General features: G+C 39.9%; 1 protein-coding gene across 1 annotated transcript in view; it reads left to right on the top strand.

The window, feature by feature from the left end:
• fat1a (FAT atypical cadherin 1a) overlaps nucleotides 1–9,506 on the top strand; it is a 100,441-nt gene extending 90,935 nt beyond the window's left edge. The window contains exons 28-31 of the mRNA XM_037689933.1: nucleotides 1,522–1,659; nucleotides 2,809–2,868; nucleotides 3,240–3,275; nucleotides 7,438–9,506. Of these exons, the coding sequence (XP_037545861.1) occupies nucleotides 1,522–1,659; nucleotides 2,809–2,868; nucleotides 3,240–3,275; nucleotides 7,438–8,099 (896 nt within the window). The 3' untranslated portion in view covers nucleotides 8,100–9,506. The remainder of the gene's footprint in view (nucleotides 1–1,521; nucleotides 1,660–2,808; nucleotides 2,869–3,239; nucleotides 3,276–7,437) is intronic.
• The last annotated feature ends 6,384 nt before the right edge of the window (nucleotides 9,507–15,890 follow it).

Here is a 15,890-nt window from a genome sequence, read left to right as displayed (position 1 = left end):
AGTTTATTGATATAGCACCAAGTCACAACAGAAGTCATCTCAGGGCACCGAACAGAAACATTAATTTATATAAAAAATAAGTTAATAACATTATTTATCTGAGGAGCAGACTGCTTTGAGTTTAACTTCATCACAGACTCTCCTCTTGAGCAAGCATGAAGGCGACAGTGGAAAGGAAAAACTCCCAAAGAAATATCCAGCAGAACCAGGCTCAGGACAAGCGGCCATCTGCTTCGACTGGCTGTGTTGGAGAGGAATAGATACACAATGGCAGGCCAAGAATCACATGTTAAGATAGAAATAATATCAAATGAAAACAATTTAATTTTAACAATTCATTTAAGGAAATGAAGTCAACTTGTCCTCCAGTAGTCTAAGCTTAATGACAAGTCAACTATAACTATAGGATTTATCAAAAAGGAAAGTCTTAATGCCAGTCTGAAAACTGGTTAATGTGTCAGCCTCACGGACAGAAACTGGAAGTTGGTTCCACAAGAGAGGAGCCTGATAACTGAAAGATCTTCCTCCCATTCTGTTTTTGGAAACTCTAGGAACCACAAGTAAACCTGCAGTCTGAGAGCAAAGTGCTCAGTTAGGAAAATATGGAACAATAAGATCTGTAATATAAGATGGAGCTAGGTTGTTGAGAGCTTTGTAGGCTAGAAGTAAGATTTTGAATTCTATTTTGAATTTGACAGGGAGCCAATGGAGAGAAGCTAAAACTGGAGAGACATGATCTCTCCCACTAACTCCAGTTAAGACTCTGGCAGCAGCATTTTGGATCAACTGAAGACATTTTAAAGAATTCCAAAAAAGTTCAATCTGGTCCTCTGGACATTCAAAAAAACAAAACAAAGCAAAAAAATATGGAAACGTTTCGTCTCAAATGTTTCTATATTTTTTTGCTTTGTTTTGTTTTTTGTTTTTTTGAATGTCCAGAGGACCAGATTGAACTTTTTTGGATTTTTCTACCTGGATTATTGAGCATGCATCAGGATGTTTTAAAGAATTATTTGTTACCCAGATAATAAACCATTACAATAGTCCAGTCTAGACGTGACAAATGCATGAAAGCAGTTATGTAACGATTAGCAGTAACTGACTGTAATTTTCAGGATCTATTTCTTCATTGTGTTGTCTGTAGAAGTTGACTCATTAACGTATAATCAGCACCAAATTCTGTACTTTGAATAATGCTTTTGTTGTTTATATTTTAACTTAAATGTAAAATTACTGACGTTTTGCTTTGTATACGACTTTTTCCAAATTTATATTAAGGCAGTGAAGTTCATTATAGATTTACTGGGAATTTGGTGCATATAATTTTACCTTTATTCCACTAAATTGGCATTTTTATTGACTCAAATGTAGAAAAATACAACTCCTAACACGAACTGACAGGATAATTTTGTGTTTTCAACATTTAAATTTGTTCTGGGTCACAGTACTTACCTGGTTTGTCTCCAAAGCGACATCCTGTCATTTGAACGTTTTTTTGTTGTGTTTTGTTTTGTTTCGCAGCTAAAGTGGTGGATCTGGACGCGTGCCTGACCAAGAAGCCAGTGGAGGAAAGTGCCTGTCAGCCGTACAACACCAGAGGCAGCATGTCAGAGGTCCACTCCCTCAGCTCCTTCCAGTCAGAGTCCTGCGACGACAACGGTACGCTGCCATGTTGAACCTGATCCTTTGAGTCACTTTAGAGAGAACGAATCTGAAGACACTAGTTTGAATGGTTTTTAACAAACATTTTGTAATGTTTTCTTTTGTAACTTGTTGATGACAATTTGCATGTTCTGCACTGATGACCCATCAGCAGCTGTGGGGGTCACATGTCTCTTCTCTCTTTTTTTGCTGCGGGGCTTCAGCTCCCATATGGATCAAATCAGTCCACAGATCCAGAACAAGGTTTTAAGTAGTGGGGGGGTCCAGCCTGTAAGTCCTCCGTCACTGTTGGTGCAGACGGAAGCAGTCATAACCTGTCCTGTGTAATTCTCCTGGGATTGTGTCTGAAAGAAGAAAGAAACATTTTGAATCTAATTCTTTGTTCTTTAATTCGTTCCGAGTTCTGCTTCAAATGAAGTTTGATAACTGTCATGAAGCAGCTCGTTCTGTCTAGAAATCACTCATCACATCATTTATTTGGACCTTTTTTTGATTCATAAGCATGCTGCTTTATGTTTCTCTGTTTTCTTTTTTTCAAACTGTAGCAACAAATGGATGTTTAAGACAAACATCAAAGAACGTTACACATGGGTATAGATCATTTATTTACTGCCTCACATTTTTTCACATACCCTCATTTTTGATTACCACTTGTCATCTTTGATATAACTTTGTCATCACTACCTTCATCTTTAAAAAAAACTGAAGTAAATCCAAATCTGAAAGAGGAGCAGTTTCTCAACCACACAGCAGCTTGTTTTCCTGTGTGGGGACAGAAACGTGTTCCCATCTCTGGAGAATTTCACAGATTCTTCCATCTGTACTGTCAGTGGCACCCTCTAGCTCCTCACTATGTTGTTGTTGTTGTTGTTGTTGTTGTTGTTGTGTGCTATCACCCACAATCAAAGCCAGACCTCCCCTCATCTCCCTGCTGTGAACAAACACACATGCTTTGTTAGCCTCTGACATCGTCTTGTGCCCCACCGAGATTCAGTGTTGATGTAGAAAAGACCAAAAAAAAGTGTGCCTGGTGACGACGTCAGTGAGATTTGTGTTGCCATCACTCAAGCCACGTTGTTTGTTTTCATAAAGATATTTGTACTAATGCGAGATCTTTCTGACTCCCCCCCCTCTGCTCCTCACAAGCCTCCATTGTGACAGTCATCCACTTTGTCAACTCTTTTGTTGACACGGTGGAGCGAGAAGGTACTCTTCTAGCTTCCATCCGCTTCGATGTTTGGATGTGGAGTGTAGGTAACGCTGCCATTCTCCGAGACAAACAACCTTAATCCAAGTCCGTGTTTTAAACGTGGCTGCTAAGTGAAATAAATAAAAAACTTCAAATCCAAAATGAAAGAGGCGGCTCTTTAATGTTGAGTCTCTGCTGTGGCTGTTTGTGATTACACACCAGCTGAAGTCTGTTTAGGAAAATGGCAGCGTGTTGTGTTTTCGTTTACCTGTCTCTCATTAAGTGCTTCATTGTCTTCGTTTCAATCATGTTCTCAGCTGATTGTGTCTTTTAGATTTCTTATTATGACCTGTTCTTTGTCTTTCTCCCCATCTTGCCTCGTGTAAAGAGTCTTTTTTGACTCATGATCTCAAGAACCCAAGAGGTGACTTTTTTACATCTTTTATTTGTGTGGTGGTCGCCGGTGTCTCCCTGATCTCGTCTTAACATTTAACCACTAACACGGAGAGATGAGTGTTATATGTCCCCTGTAAGGTGAAGTATAGGTGGTAGTTTTTTACAGAGTGGGGGGTGGGATCATGTCTCTCCTGGTAGGGTTACTTATCTCTCGCTTGCATGGTTTTAAACTTGTGACAACTTTATGTCGCATGATCAAAGGTGTTACATAGGAACCAAGTAGGAATATTGTCTTTTTGTTAGTGCGTATTTATTTTCTTGAAGTTTGTAAGATGTAAGGTTTACTTGACATTTGAAAAAAAGATCATAATTTGTTTTGTAAATTGACTGGTTTAGTGAAATAGTTGCAGAAATAAAAAAACCTACAATAAAGTCAAAGTGAACTAGAGAAATTGCATTTCCTGTGAAAATGCAGTGTGAATGCTTATTGCAGAAAAACTTGCTGAAAAACAGCTAAAATTAGCTGAAAAAACGTGCTGAAATGTAGCTGAAATAGAAGAATAAGTCCACTTTAGCAGAAGAAAGCAGAAAGAACACATACTTACTAAATTAAGCAGAAATTATCACAAATATTAGGAAATTTAGTTTTAAAAAAGCTGAAATTAGCATAAAGTAGCTGAAAAGGCAGAAATAAGCTTAAGCTACCAGACGGAAGTGGAAAGAGCTGAAAAGAGCTCCAAAAATGTGGAATTAGCTGATAGCATAAAAACAGTGAAATAGTAGCTGAAATAGCAGAAAAGGTTGAAGCTAGCAGGAAAAAAAGTGAAACAAGCACAAGTTGAAATGAGCTAAACGAAGTTCATTAGGCTGAAAGTAGCAAGAATTACCACAAAAAACACAAATTTATCTGAAAACAACTGAAATTAGCTAAAAAAGTTAGTTAACTTAAAAAAGGTTAAAAAGTAGCAGAAAAGTTCAAACAAGATTAAATTACCAGAAGAAAGCAAAAACAACGTCTTTGCCCAATTAGGCTGAAAGAAGCAGAAATGAGCACAAAAAAGTGGAAATTATCTGAAAAAAGCTGAAATTAGAAAAAAAAAAAAAAAAAAAACAGCTGAAAAGTAAAAGGCAGAAAGAAGCTTAGATTACCAGAAGTAAGTGGAGAGAGCACATTTTTGCTGAATTAAGCTGAAAAAAGTTTAAATGAATGCAAAAATTGAATTAGCTAAAAAGGCTAAAATTAGCTTAAATACAGCTAAATAGTAGCTGAAATAGCAAAAATACAGAAACTTGCAGAAATAAGCTAAAAGGAACATAATAAGCTGGAATTAGCAGAAAGAAATTAAAGGAAACATAAAAATTTTGTAGTTAGCAGAAAGAATCTGAAAGGAGTGCAAAACAGCTGAAAAAGCAGCTGAAATTAGCTGAAAGTAGCTGAATGAAAATTGCACAAGGAACCTGAAAGATGCTGAACAAGAAACAAATGTGAAAGGAGCTGTAAAATGTTGTAAACGCATCTAAATATGTAAAGGATGTAAAATGAGCTCAATTCATTTATATGAGAAAAAAATGTCAGAAAAGGCTAAATTTAAAAAAAAAAAGCTAAAGTTTTTCACCAATACCAAAAGTCATAGGAGGATTATCCTGAAAGAGCTGAACGTTTTGATATGATTTGTTCAAATAGCTTCAAAACTGCAGGAGGAGAATCACGCTGAAAACCTACAGAAGAAAAATGGATCACAATAGAGTGAATGCTTCATAAACATTCACACAGTAAAGACAAAAACACAGGCTGTGTACGACACATGTCAAAAATGACACCTCCACCTCTGTCAGTGATGCCCTCTGCACTGGCTGGCCACCAGTCGACTGCGTCCAACGATATTTAGCTACACTTTTTGTACTGAAGCATCGCTGCCCCTAAAATGCATATTTTATATGAACTCAATCCCTTTTTGGACATCAAGGTTCTCAAAGCAGTCTTTTTTTGTTGTCATTGCTCATTTTAATCTTGTTTAGTTTAGTTGTAGCATTTCATATAAAAAGGTAGACAATGGATACGAAAAAAGAAACTTTCCAAAGATAAATGACACCACATTTCATTATCATAACAACATTAATGTAACATCATTGCCATTACCTAAGGAAATAGTTATTCTGGTGAGAATGAAAAATATTAGGCTTCTATGATAAAGCAGATTTGTGGTTAAACAGTCACTTCAGCTTGATCCCCGCTGTAGGCTTATATTATAATAAATAAATGAATATAGAATAATGGTGGCGTTATTTGAAATGGTTTCAATGATGCATCACATCGTGACACGTTTTTGGCTTCAGGGGTCAGAACCTATGTTTGACATGCACTGTTTGTCTTGTGACAGATGGCAGCTAAACACTTCACTGCCACGTGTATCAGTACCTCTGTGCTCTTCTGTAATGTTTTGCTACAACAATCTGACAAGGATGTACCGAATAATTCATACATCTCACTCTGAAGAAGCAAAGAGGAGCCAAACAAACAAGACAATACTGATTATACAGGAAAATTTCCAATTATTTTGGAGATATGGTACAGCTTCAGATCTTAGCTGTGTCAGAGGAAACGTAGCTCTCAGGTGAAGCAGATGTTTTTGAGCTGAAAACAGCTACAGTAGAGTATTAGGGATGGTAATACAGTAGTCTCTCACTTATCGCAGTTACGTTCCAGACACCCCTGCTATAGGTGAAAATCTACCAAGTAGGGATGTTATATTTATTTTAGTATTTAAATATATTAAGGCTTTATAAACCCTTCCCGCACTCCTGCAATGTTCTTAACAATGTTCTAAACCCTCTAAATGCTGTAAAAGAGCACAGCAAAAGAGAGCAAGCAGATTGGTGCTTCAGTTATTGAGCCCCAAAAGCGGGCGGGCTGGCCATCGAGGCTCAGTTCGGATCACGCTTGATTATTTTAAATAAACAATCCATGCTGCTCATGAGGCTCACTCAGGTATAAGACAGACACCGCCACCTCCTTTCTTTTTCTGAGGCTGTCTGTTGCACGCCTGCTTGTTGTGTGTCTTTGATACACGATGAGAAAAGATAGACCCCGCCCCTCCTTTCTTTTTCTGAGGCTGTCTGTTGCACGCCTGCTTGTTGTGTGTCTTTGATACACGATGAGAAAAGATAGACCCTGCCCCCTCCTTTCTCTTTCTCTTTTGTGACAGACAGCCTGAGAAAGAGAAAGGAGGGGGCACAGATGAATAAATGTAGAATATCTGAGAAAATGCTTAGGTGGAAAAATAAAAGACTGAATCAGTTTTTAAAAAAGCGAGTGGCTGGGTGCAGCTCACTCAGGTATAAGACAGACACCCCCCCTGCCCCCTCCTTTCTCTTTCTGAGGCTATCTGTCACAGCAGAGAAAGAGAAAGGAGGGGGCACAGATGAACAAGTGTAGAATATCTGAGAAAATGCTTAGGTGGAAAAATAAAACTGAATCAGTTTAAAAGAGAGAGAGAGTGGCTGAATGCGGCTCACTCAGTTATAAGACGGACCCCACCCCCTCCTTTCTCTTTCTGAGGTTATCTGTCACAGCAGAGAAAGAGGAAGGAGGGGGCAAGAGGTGGGGTCTGTCTTTCCCCATCTCCAGTCATGTGTTGTGTAAAATCTTACGTTGAAAACCCGTGAAAGAGTGAGTGTGGGAAAGTTGAACCCCCAAGTATCAAGGGACTACTGTTACACTAAGTTATCAGTATGTTAAAACATATAGAAAGTGTGTTTTTTTTAATAAATAATTTTATCTGCTGCTGTTTTACACCACTTGACTAAAACTTGCTTTAAAGTCTTTAGATTTAATCACCTTAAATGCAGAAGTGTAATGAAGTACAAAGCTTCACTCGAGATGACATTGAACACATTTTTTGGAAACAAAAATATATATAATTTCCAAAGCAAATCTTTAACACAAGCTAATAAGTATTATGACGTCTAAACTCAATTTTTTCAAATCATTCTTTAGTGTGTAACCTGTATCTGTTAATGTGTTTGTGTCTGTATTTAAAACGGGTGTGTGAAGAAGCTGTGAGGACAGTGAGGTGGTGAATCTTTGTGTTTGTTGTGATTGACTCCTGCATGATGTGGATTTATTAACGTTAACATTTAGAGGAACGCTCTTTCACAGCAGCTCTCTAATCTGTGGCATTATCTTACAGGATATCACTGGGACACATCTGATTGGATGCCAAGTGTTCAACTTCCTGGAATCCAGGAGTTTCCGCATTATGAGGTTGTGGAGCCCCCCGCCCCTCAGTACAGCGATTCGAGCGCCATCGACACCGACTATTACCCGGGCGGCTTCGACATCGAGAGTGATTTCCCTCCCCCGCCGGAGGACTTCCCTGTTAACGATGACCTGCCGCCGCCCCCTCTGCCGGAGTACAGCGACACGCTGCGCTCTCTCAGCAGAGACTTGGACCAACCCGGTCCAGGTACCGGCGCGACCCATCAGCGCCCAGCTCTGCCGCAGCTCTACAGCCTCAACCAGTACCTGCCGCACCACTCTTACCCAAGTGACGGAGGCGACACTGAGGGCCAAGGCGCCTCCTCCACCTCCGCCACCATCACACCTGCTTCCACCATGGGCAACGGTGGTTACAGAGGGGGCTACGCTTTAGGTTGTAGTCGGGACTTTGACTCGTCGGCTCTGGACAACATGTCCATGTCTCTGTACACGTCCACAGCCTCGTGCTCGGACATGTCAGCTTGCTGCGAGGAGTCCGAGGTGATGATAAGCGACTACGAGAGTGGTGACGAAGGCCACCTCGACCAGCTGTCCATCCCGATGCTGAGCTCCCAGCAGCACACTGAAGTCTGACACTGGATCCAAACAAAAGTGCCTGAACCCACTGCTACACGTCATGGTAGCCCCCAACACTAAACACGCACAGTCCGTGGACACAAAGAGCACCAGATACAAACAGAGAAGACTGAAGGGTCAAAGGTCAGAGGAGATGAGGAGTTGCTCTGTAGCTTAGATCACCTCCTGCACCTTTGAGTTGGATTTACTCTTAAGGGGACATATTATGCTTTTAATTTATTTTAGTGTGCTGGAATGTCAGCTTTAAAACATTAAAAATGTTTAAAATAATGTAACTATTCTGACGTTATCAGCTGTGGTCATCAGATTCTGCACACGATTAAAGTCAAAATGGTTCATTTTTAGCTAAGTGTATTTATTCTGACAGTTTTTAAAATCTAAACTCATTTGATGACATATTACTCAATAAAATGTTTTTGATATTTAGTAGCAGCAACAGGCAATTTACTGCATTTTAAATTCAAATTATTTTATTTAAAAAATTAATTTCTCCCTGTAAAATAAGGGTTATATACATTTTTTTAATCCAAATTAGGGCTTTTGTATTTGTAGATGGATTTGAGTTGTTGCTGTTTGTTTAAAAAAAAAAATTAAACTTCACAAATTTACATTAAACTGAAAGCTTAAAATAAATCGTCCAATCAGAAGTAAATGAGCAGTTAGGGAGGCGGAGCTACAACAGAACCAAGTTTGCTCATTTTTCACACAAACAAAGATGAACTGAACAGCTGCGTAAAGATTTATTTAAATAAAATCCTTTTTTCTGTGAGTTCTACATGACAGCTCAAGCGAAGCATAATACGTCCTCTTTAAACAAGTTTTTATTTCAGACAGGAAGTGGATGAATCAACATTTCAAACGACAACGAAAAGGTATCATGAAAAAAGAAAACTTGTGACAATATTTTTATTTCTATAAACGATACAGCAGTTTTTATACAAATCGTGGTTTTAAGTGTAAATTTTAATGTACAGTTTTGATTTGAAAGTTTACTAGGTTTTGTAGATATTCTATGCTTTTATTTTCAATGAAAACTGAGTCAAATTGTGTGATATCAGCCATTCTGTGCTTACAGTCACAAAGAGAAAAAAAAAGGGCGAGAGGAGCGTGGCTTTTCTGATCACAGCGTACTCGTAAAGTTTACCGTCTTCATTTCATCATGGGTCTTCAGAGAACGACTGCATAATCTTGTTTTATTGTATTTGTTTGTACATTTTGACTTTGAAACTTCTTTATTTTTCCAGCAAGATAATGGGACCCAGTATATTTATAGTGCGGAGTTATTCGTGGACACCTTTTCATGTGTCTGTGTGAGTCGGAGCAACGCTACGGTCTTGTTAAGTTTTTATGGAATACTGCCACAAGCTCACGCTTTCCTACTGGCAATAAATTATTCCTAAAAAATACTGCTCAGGCCTGAGTGTTTTATTAAACTGATGCCACTTTAACTGGGTTAGAAAGTATTCCCATTAAAACTAAATTTGCATTTAAGCTTCTTAACCGTCTTAAAACAATCATCTAAAAAAATGTGAGTTTGCTCAAATACCCTGTTACAGACCAGAGGGTTGTCTGCTGAGGCCTCGTTGGTTCTTGGACCATAATGATCAGTTTACCTGTCCAGATGTGAATCAAGCTTCTTTTACAAAACGATTAAAACAGTTGGATCAGTCTTTTGTTCACATGTTAGCTACTTGGTTTGTCCAACATCCAGCCTACACGTGATCCTTCCCTCCACTCCAGGAGAACATTTACCATTCAGACGATTTGTTTTTAAAAGGACGGACTGCAAGCTGAAAGAAAAACAATGAAGTTTTAACCCTGTTATCGTCTTTTGGGGAAAATCAGCCACATATTTATTTTTGTCGTTGTTTTTATTTATTAATATTTTATTTTGATGCAGTCTGTAAACACAATTTTTTTCTGACAAAGTCTTTTATTTTGTCAGAATTTTTTCAAATGCTTTAATAACCTCACTGTAACTTTACTACACGCTCATGATCCTTATGGGGGGGAAATCAGCCACATTATAACATCCATCCATTATCTTTACCTGCTTCTTCCTTTTCGGGTCGCGGGGGGTCACTGGTGCCCAAATCCAGCAGTCACTGTGGGAGGCGGGGGACACAAACGAGACAAACAAACATTCATTCACACCTAGGGACAATTTAGAGTTACCAATCAGTCTAACGTGCATGTTTTTGGTTTGCGGGAAGAAACCGGAGTACCCGGAGAAAATCCACGCATGCACAAAGAGAACATGCAAACTCCACCCAGAAAGGTTCTGGGCAGGATTTGATCCAGCGACCTTCTTGCTGAGAGGCAACGGCTCTACCAACTGCGCCACCGTGCCACCCCACATTAGAATACAATGTACAAACAAATTACCATCTCGTTTTATCATATAAAATAAATTCCTTTCTGTAATGTTTTTTTTTTTACTTACAGCTACACTTTTGATACTGGCCACTAGATGGTGCTCTGCTTTTGAATTTGAGAGCTTTTGGAGAAAATCCACCGAGAAGAAAACAAAAGTTCATGCTCAATCATCCAGGTACCAAATCCAATCATTCTCAGTCAGGTCTTCTGGACAGTTTATTTTATAATTTTTTTATTTTTATGTAGAGATGTTTCGCCTTCTATCCGGAGGGCTTCATCAGTCAGAGGAGTTCCAGTGAACTGTTTCCGCACCAAGTAGTAAACTACTTAAATGGACCAACCAGTTTCCTGAAGGTTTCTGGGGGCCGCCTGTCCCTCGCCGACCCCTCCCAGGCAGCCACAGCCAAAGTGGTTCAAGGCAACAAAGTTCATGCTCAATCATCCAGGTACCAAATCCAATCATTCTCAATCGGGTCATCTGGACAGTTTTTTTTTTTTTCCCAAGAAGTTCAGCTTTCCAGAAGGTCCAGTCAGTCACTGTGGAGTCCCGCCTCACATCCAGTCCAACAAAATTGTTGCAGTTTGGATGTAAAGAGCAAAACCTCATTTGTAATGTACAAAAGTAATAATAAAGTAAATATTTTTCTGGCGTATTAATGGGAGGTGGGGGGTGCCATTTTTTCAAAAAGTGTCAAATTGAATATTTTAGGAATAAAAAAAAAACCCTGAAATGTGGAGATTTATTTTAAATCAAAATACTTAAAGAATATATATTTTTAAGTTCTCCAATTTGATGTTATTCCAGGCTGAACTAACTTTTCATGACTGACTAGTTTTTATTTTTTTATTCCATCCATCCATCCATTTTCTTCCGCTTATCCGGGGTCGGGTCGCGGGGGTAGCAGCCTAAGTAGGGAGGCCCAGCTACTTCCCTCTCCCCAGCCACTTGGGTCAGCTCTTCCGGGGGAATCCCGAGGCGTTCCCAGGCCAGCCGAGAAACATAGTCCCTCCAGCGTGTCCTTGGTCTTCCTCTGGGTCTCCTTCCGGTGGGACGTGTCCGGAACACCTCACCAGGGAGGCGTCCAGGAGGCATCCTAACCAGATGCCCGAGCCACCTCAACTGGCTCCTCTCGACGTGGAGAAGCAGCGGCTCTACTCTGAGTCTCTCCCGGATGATCGAGCTTCTCACCCTGTCTCTAAGGGAGAGCCCAGACACCCTGCGGAGAAAACTCATTTCGGCCGCTTGTATCCGAGATCTCATTCTTTCGGTCACAACCCAAAGCTCGTGACCATAGATGAGGGTGGGAACGTAGATCAATCGGTAAATTGAGAGCTTCGCCTTTTGACTCAGCTCTCTCTTCACCACGACAGACCGGTACAGCACCCGCTTCACTGCAGATGCTGCACCTATCCACTTATCGATCTCACGCTCTATTTTTCCCTCATTCATGAACAAGACCCCAAGATACTTGAACTCCTCCACTTGGGGTAGGACCTCCTCCCTGACCCGGAGAGGGCACTCTACCTTTTTCCGGCTCAAGACCATGGCCTCGGATTTGGAGGAACTGATCTTCATCCCGGCCGCGTCGCATTCGGCTGCGAACCGCTCCAGCGAAAGCTGTAGATCACGATCTGATGAAGCCAACAGGACCACATCATCTGCAAAAAGCAGAGACGCAATCCTAAGGCCACCAAAACGGATCCCCTCAACACCTTGGCTGCGCCTAGAAATTCTGTCCATAAAAGTTATGAACAGAATCGGTGACAAAGGGCAACCTTGACGGAGTCCAACTCTCACCGGGAACAAGCCCGACTTACTGCCGGCGATGCGGACCAGGCTCTGACACCGGTCATACAGGAACCTAACAGCCCGTATCAAAGGGCTCGGTACCCCACACTCCCAGAGTACCCCCCACAGGGTTCCCCGAGGGATGCGGTCGAACGCCTTCTCCAAGTCCACAAAGTACATGTAGACTGGTTGGGCAAACTCCCACGCACCCTCCAGGACCCTGCTGAGGGTGTAGAGCTGGTCCAGTATTTTTTTATTTTTTTTTGTGAAAATAAAAAAAAAGTATATTTAAGTAGTAAAATAAGGTGGTTGATTTTTCCCATAAGGAACTTGGATGGTAATAAAGATAAAGGACGACACAAGGGTTAATGACATCAAAACAAAGTGAGCCCGTCGAACACAATTAGAATTTTAAAACACTTTTCTTTAAAAAACACACAAAAAGTTAATGAAATGAAAGTCTCATAAATATACAAACTTATAGTTCCCATGTTCCTTCAAATAAAACTGTCAGTATTTAATTACACAGTTGATTTAAAAGCAGGGGGCGGCACGGTGGCTCAGTCTGTAGGTGTGCGCCTCCCTCACAGCTGGATATGGGACCTGAAAAGGAAGAATCGGTAAAGATGATGGATGGATTTTAAAGCTGGGTCCATCTTGTTTTCCACAATCAGAACATGACAGATCATGTAAGATGTTTGCTTACATTTTTTTGTACATTAAATTGTTTTTAGGCAGCGGGTGATATGAATTCCTTCAAGATATGATAATGTTAGAGAACAACTAAAAACACCACCGCCATGTTTCACAGGTCTGGATTTTGTGCAAGAAGAGGCAGAAATGTTTTAGACCATTAATTACTTTTGCATTTCATTGTTATTTACATAGAATTATAATTATTTATATAATTTTCTATTTCAAACAGCAGCAGTTAGAAGAAAATAAATATATATATATATATATATTTGCTGATGTAAGCGTGTAACACAATGATGCAGGTAATGGTTTCTAAAAACATTAAATATTAGTGTTGGAGTTTTAGGACAACAGCAGTCCAGTTTGGTCTCTGACTGGTTAGTTGGGTCAGAATTAAAACTTTTTTTCTTCCAAACTGGGATTGTTCAAAGAGCTGTCTATAACAGGTAAGATATTAATTGTTCATGCACTTTCACCAGAACACTTTAAAAGACCGACACTATAGCTTTAACTGCTTTAAACACTGTCTCAATCCGGATTAAACAAAAGAGATTAAGCGGTTAATGAACAGAAAACAGTTTAGCACTGATTCAGATAAGTGCACAGGTTTGGTTGAACATCTGGGTCTCATGATAGTGAGGCAAATGTAGAAATAGCAGTGCCAGAATATGTTTTTTTCTTTCTTTCAATAAGCATGATAAATACGTGACCCCCTTTTTGTGTTTTCTTTAAAATTATCAGGTGTGTGTGTGTGTGTTACCACCGTGAGACAATCCATGAGTTAGTGTGTCGGACAAAATATCCTTTCAGTAAACCTGACCTCTCCAAATGAAGTAAATGTTTAATATGTCAGGAAGTCGTCAGTGAAAGGTCAGAGAGTTGAGTCACGTCCTCTGGACAGATTCTTCTTCTTGTAGAAATGTTTCATATTTTATCCAAAAGACTTCTTCAGTCCGAGGAGCTGCAGCAAACTCAGTTTTATAAATAGCACCTTCATAGTGGATCAACCAGTATTTTGCTGACACCCAAAACCAGCTGTTCACGTAGAAGGAGGACCATCAGCCCAACAATATGTTGTTAGTGTCCTGATGGCCACTTGCTATTCACAGAGGGTTGAGTGATACTAGCAATCACAGCATTGTAAGAGGGGGACAGTTGAACCCGGAGGCCTCCACCCCTGTTTAATGATGGACGATTTCTTTTCACAAAGATGGCCTCCTTTACTCCTCTCTCAAACCATCGTTCCTCTCTGTCCAGGATGTGAACATCTTCATCCCTGAACGAGTGACCGCTGGCCTGGAGATGAGTGGTCTGATGATGTTGCTCTTCTGTGCTGGGCCATCCTTTTGACTAGTGGCTGTTTAGTTTCCCATAACTGATCAGTCCTCCTGCGACTTAAACAGTGTAGTGGACTAGGCCCATGTCAAAAACTAAGTCTAAGGTCAAAAATCTTGACCTTAAGAACCTTGTGGGACAGGAACTGTCATTTCATTGATTTGAATCCAGAAATGCAGGTTCACCCATCCTGAGACTTTCTTTCTTGAAGATTCATGTGAAAGAACACTCTCTTTTATTATCATTACTATTTTACAAATGTTGATAATCAAAGTGTCTTAGTTCAAACCATTTTAGATGTTGCAGTGAACTAATCAATTTTATTAACTGTGTAATGATTTTTATTCTCATGCAAAGTTAGAACTCATGTCAAAGCTGTTACAGAGTAATTATGCCTTTTCTGATTTCTGCTTTTGAATGAGCAAGTGTACGTTGGTCCAAGGTTGGAGTCAAACGCAAAACAAGTTGTTAGAACGAACTGTCATGTTTTTAGAATCCTCTCAGACGTAAATATAGAGGTTTTTGCACCTGTTTCTAAACTCGCCAAAACAAAACTCTCTCTGTCTGTGAGAACATTTCTGATCTGTTTCATAACAATTCTTGCTGTCTTCTAACCTCTTACGTCACAAAACACACCCCGTCTGGTTGTTTCTGACCAATGGGAATACTCCCAAAAGTGAACCGGGAAAGAGCTCTTTAAAATGTCGGTACTTCCTGGTCTACTAAGTTTCTACTAAGTTCTGGGATGGTGCTGGAACGGTTCTGTTGGGTTCAGTTCGAAGTTCTGTTCAGTTCTGTTGAAGCTCTGGAGAAGTTCTGCGGCGCGGACAGTTCTGTGAGAGACGGGATGATCCTGACATGACAACAGAGCTCTTCCGAGTTCCATGGGATTATAACATTTTCACTCGCCACTACTTCTGACGATTCACAGCATCCTAAGGAGACGCTGGACAGGTAGCGTTAACGGGGCTCCATATCTGCTGATTCACCTCAGAAAGGTAATGAGTCAAGTTTCCTACCAAGCGTACCGGGGAGAGCTGGGTTCTGATGGAGAGTGTCAATTCTGGTGAACACTTCCCCTCCCATACCATCTTTACTCCCTCTAAACTTCTTTCCCATCTTTAAACTGTTCTATCAAGTAGATATTCTTCCAGATATTTAGAAATGTCTGTGTAAAATGCTCATCCACATCCGTGTGGGTAAAAGATCATAATTGTACAGTTTCATAAATGTCTGTGGTGAAGCAACGGAAAAATCATGGCCGTATGATTTTTCCTGATTGATTGCTTATGTTGTTATTTTCATAATTTGCCAAATTAATGTAAATGTTTGATGTTAAATTTTGATTCTGTAAATAAATGACCGCATTCATTTTGATGGGTCAAATATAAATGACGTCTCACGTTTGCATTTCCTTAAATTCAATGCACGTTTTATTCAGTCCAGAAAAATGAGGAATCCGTGTTAAATGATGAATATATCCGAGCATCTGTTCATCTACAACAGCATACACAATATTACTATTAATGTTTGTGAATTTTGGGTAAACCATACAGACTAGGTGGTACAGAATACAGTCAGTAGTCTGGTCC

This window comes from Nematolebias whitei, chromosome 16, assembly GCF_014905685.2.
Source record: "Nematolebias whitei isolate Nwh7 chromosome 16, NemWhi1, whole genome shotgun sequence".
Lineage (NCBI taxonomy): Eukaryota > Metazoa > Chordata > Actinopteri > Cyprinodontiformes > Rivulidae > Nematolebias > Nematolebias whitei.
The sequence above is the reverse complement of the archived record's forward strand: the minus strand, read 5'-3'. Positions and strand labels throughout refer to the sequence as shown.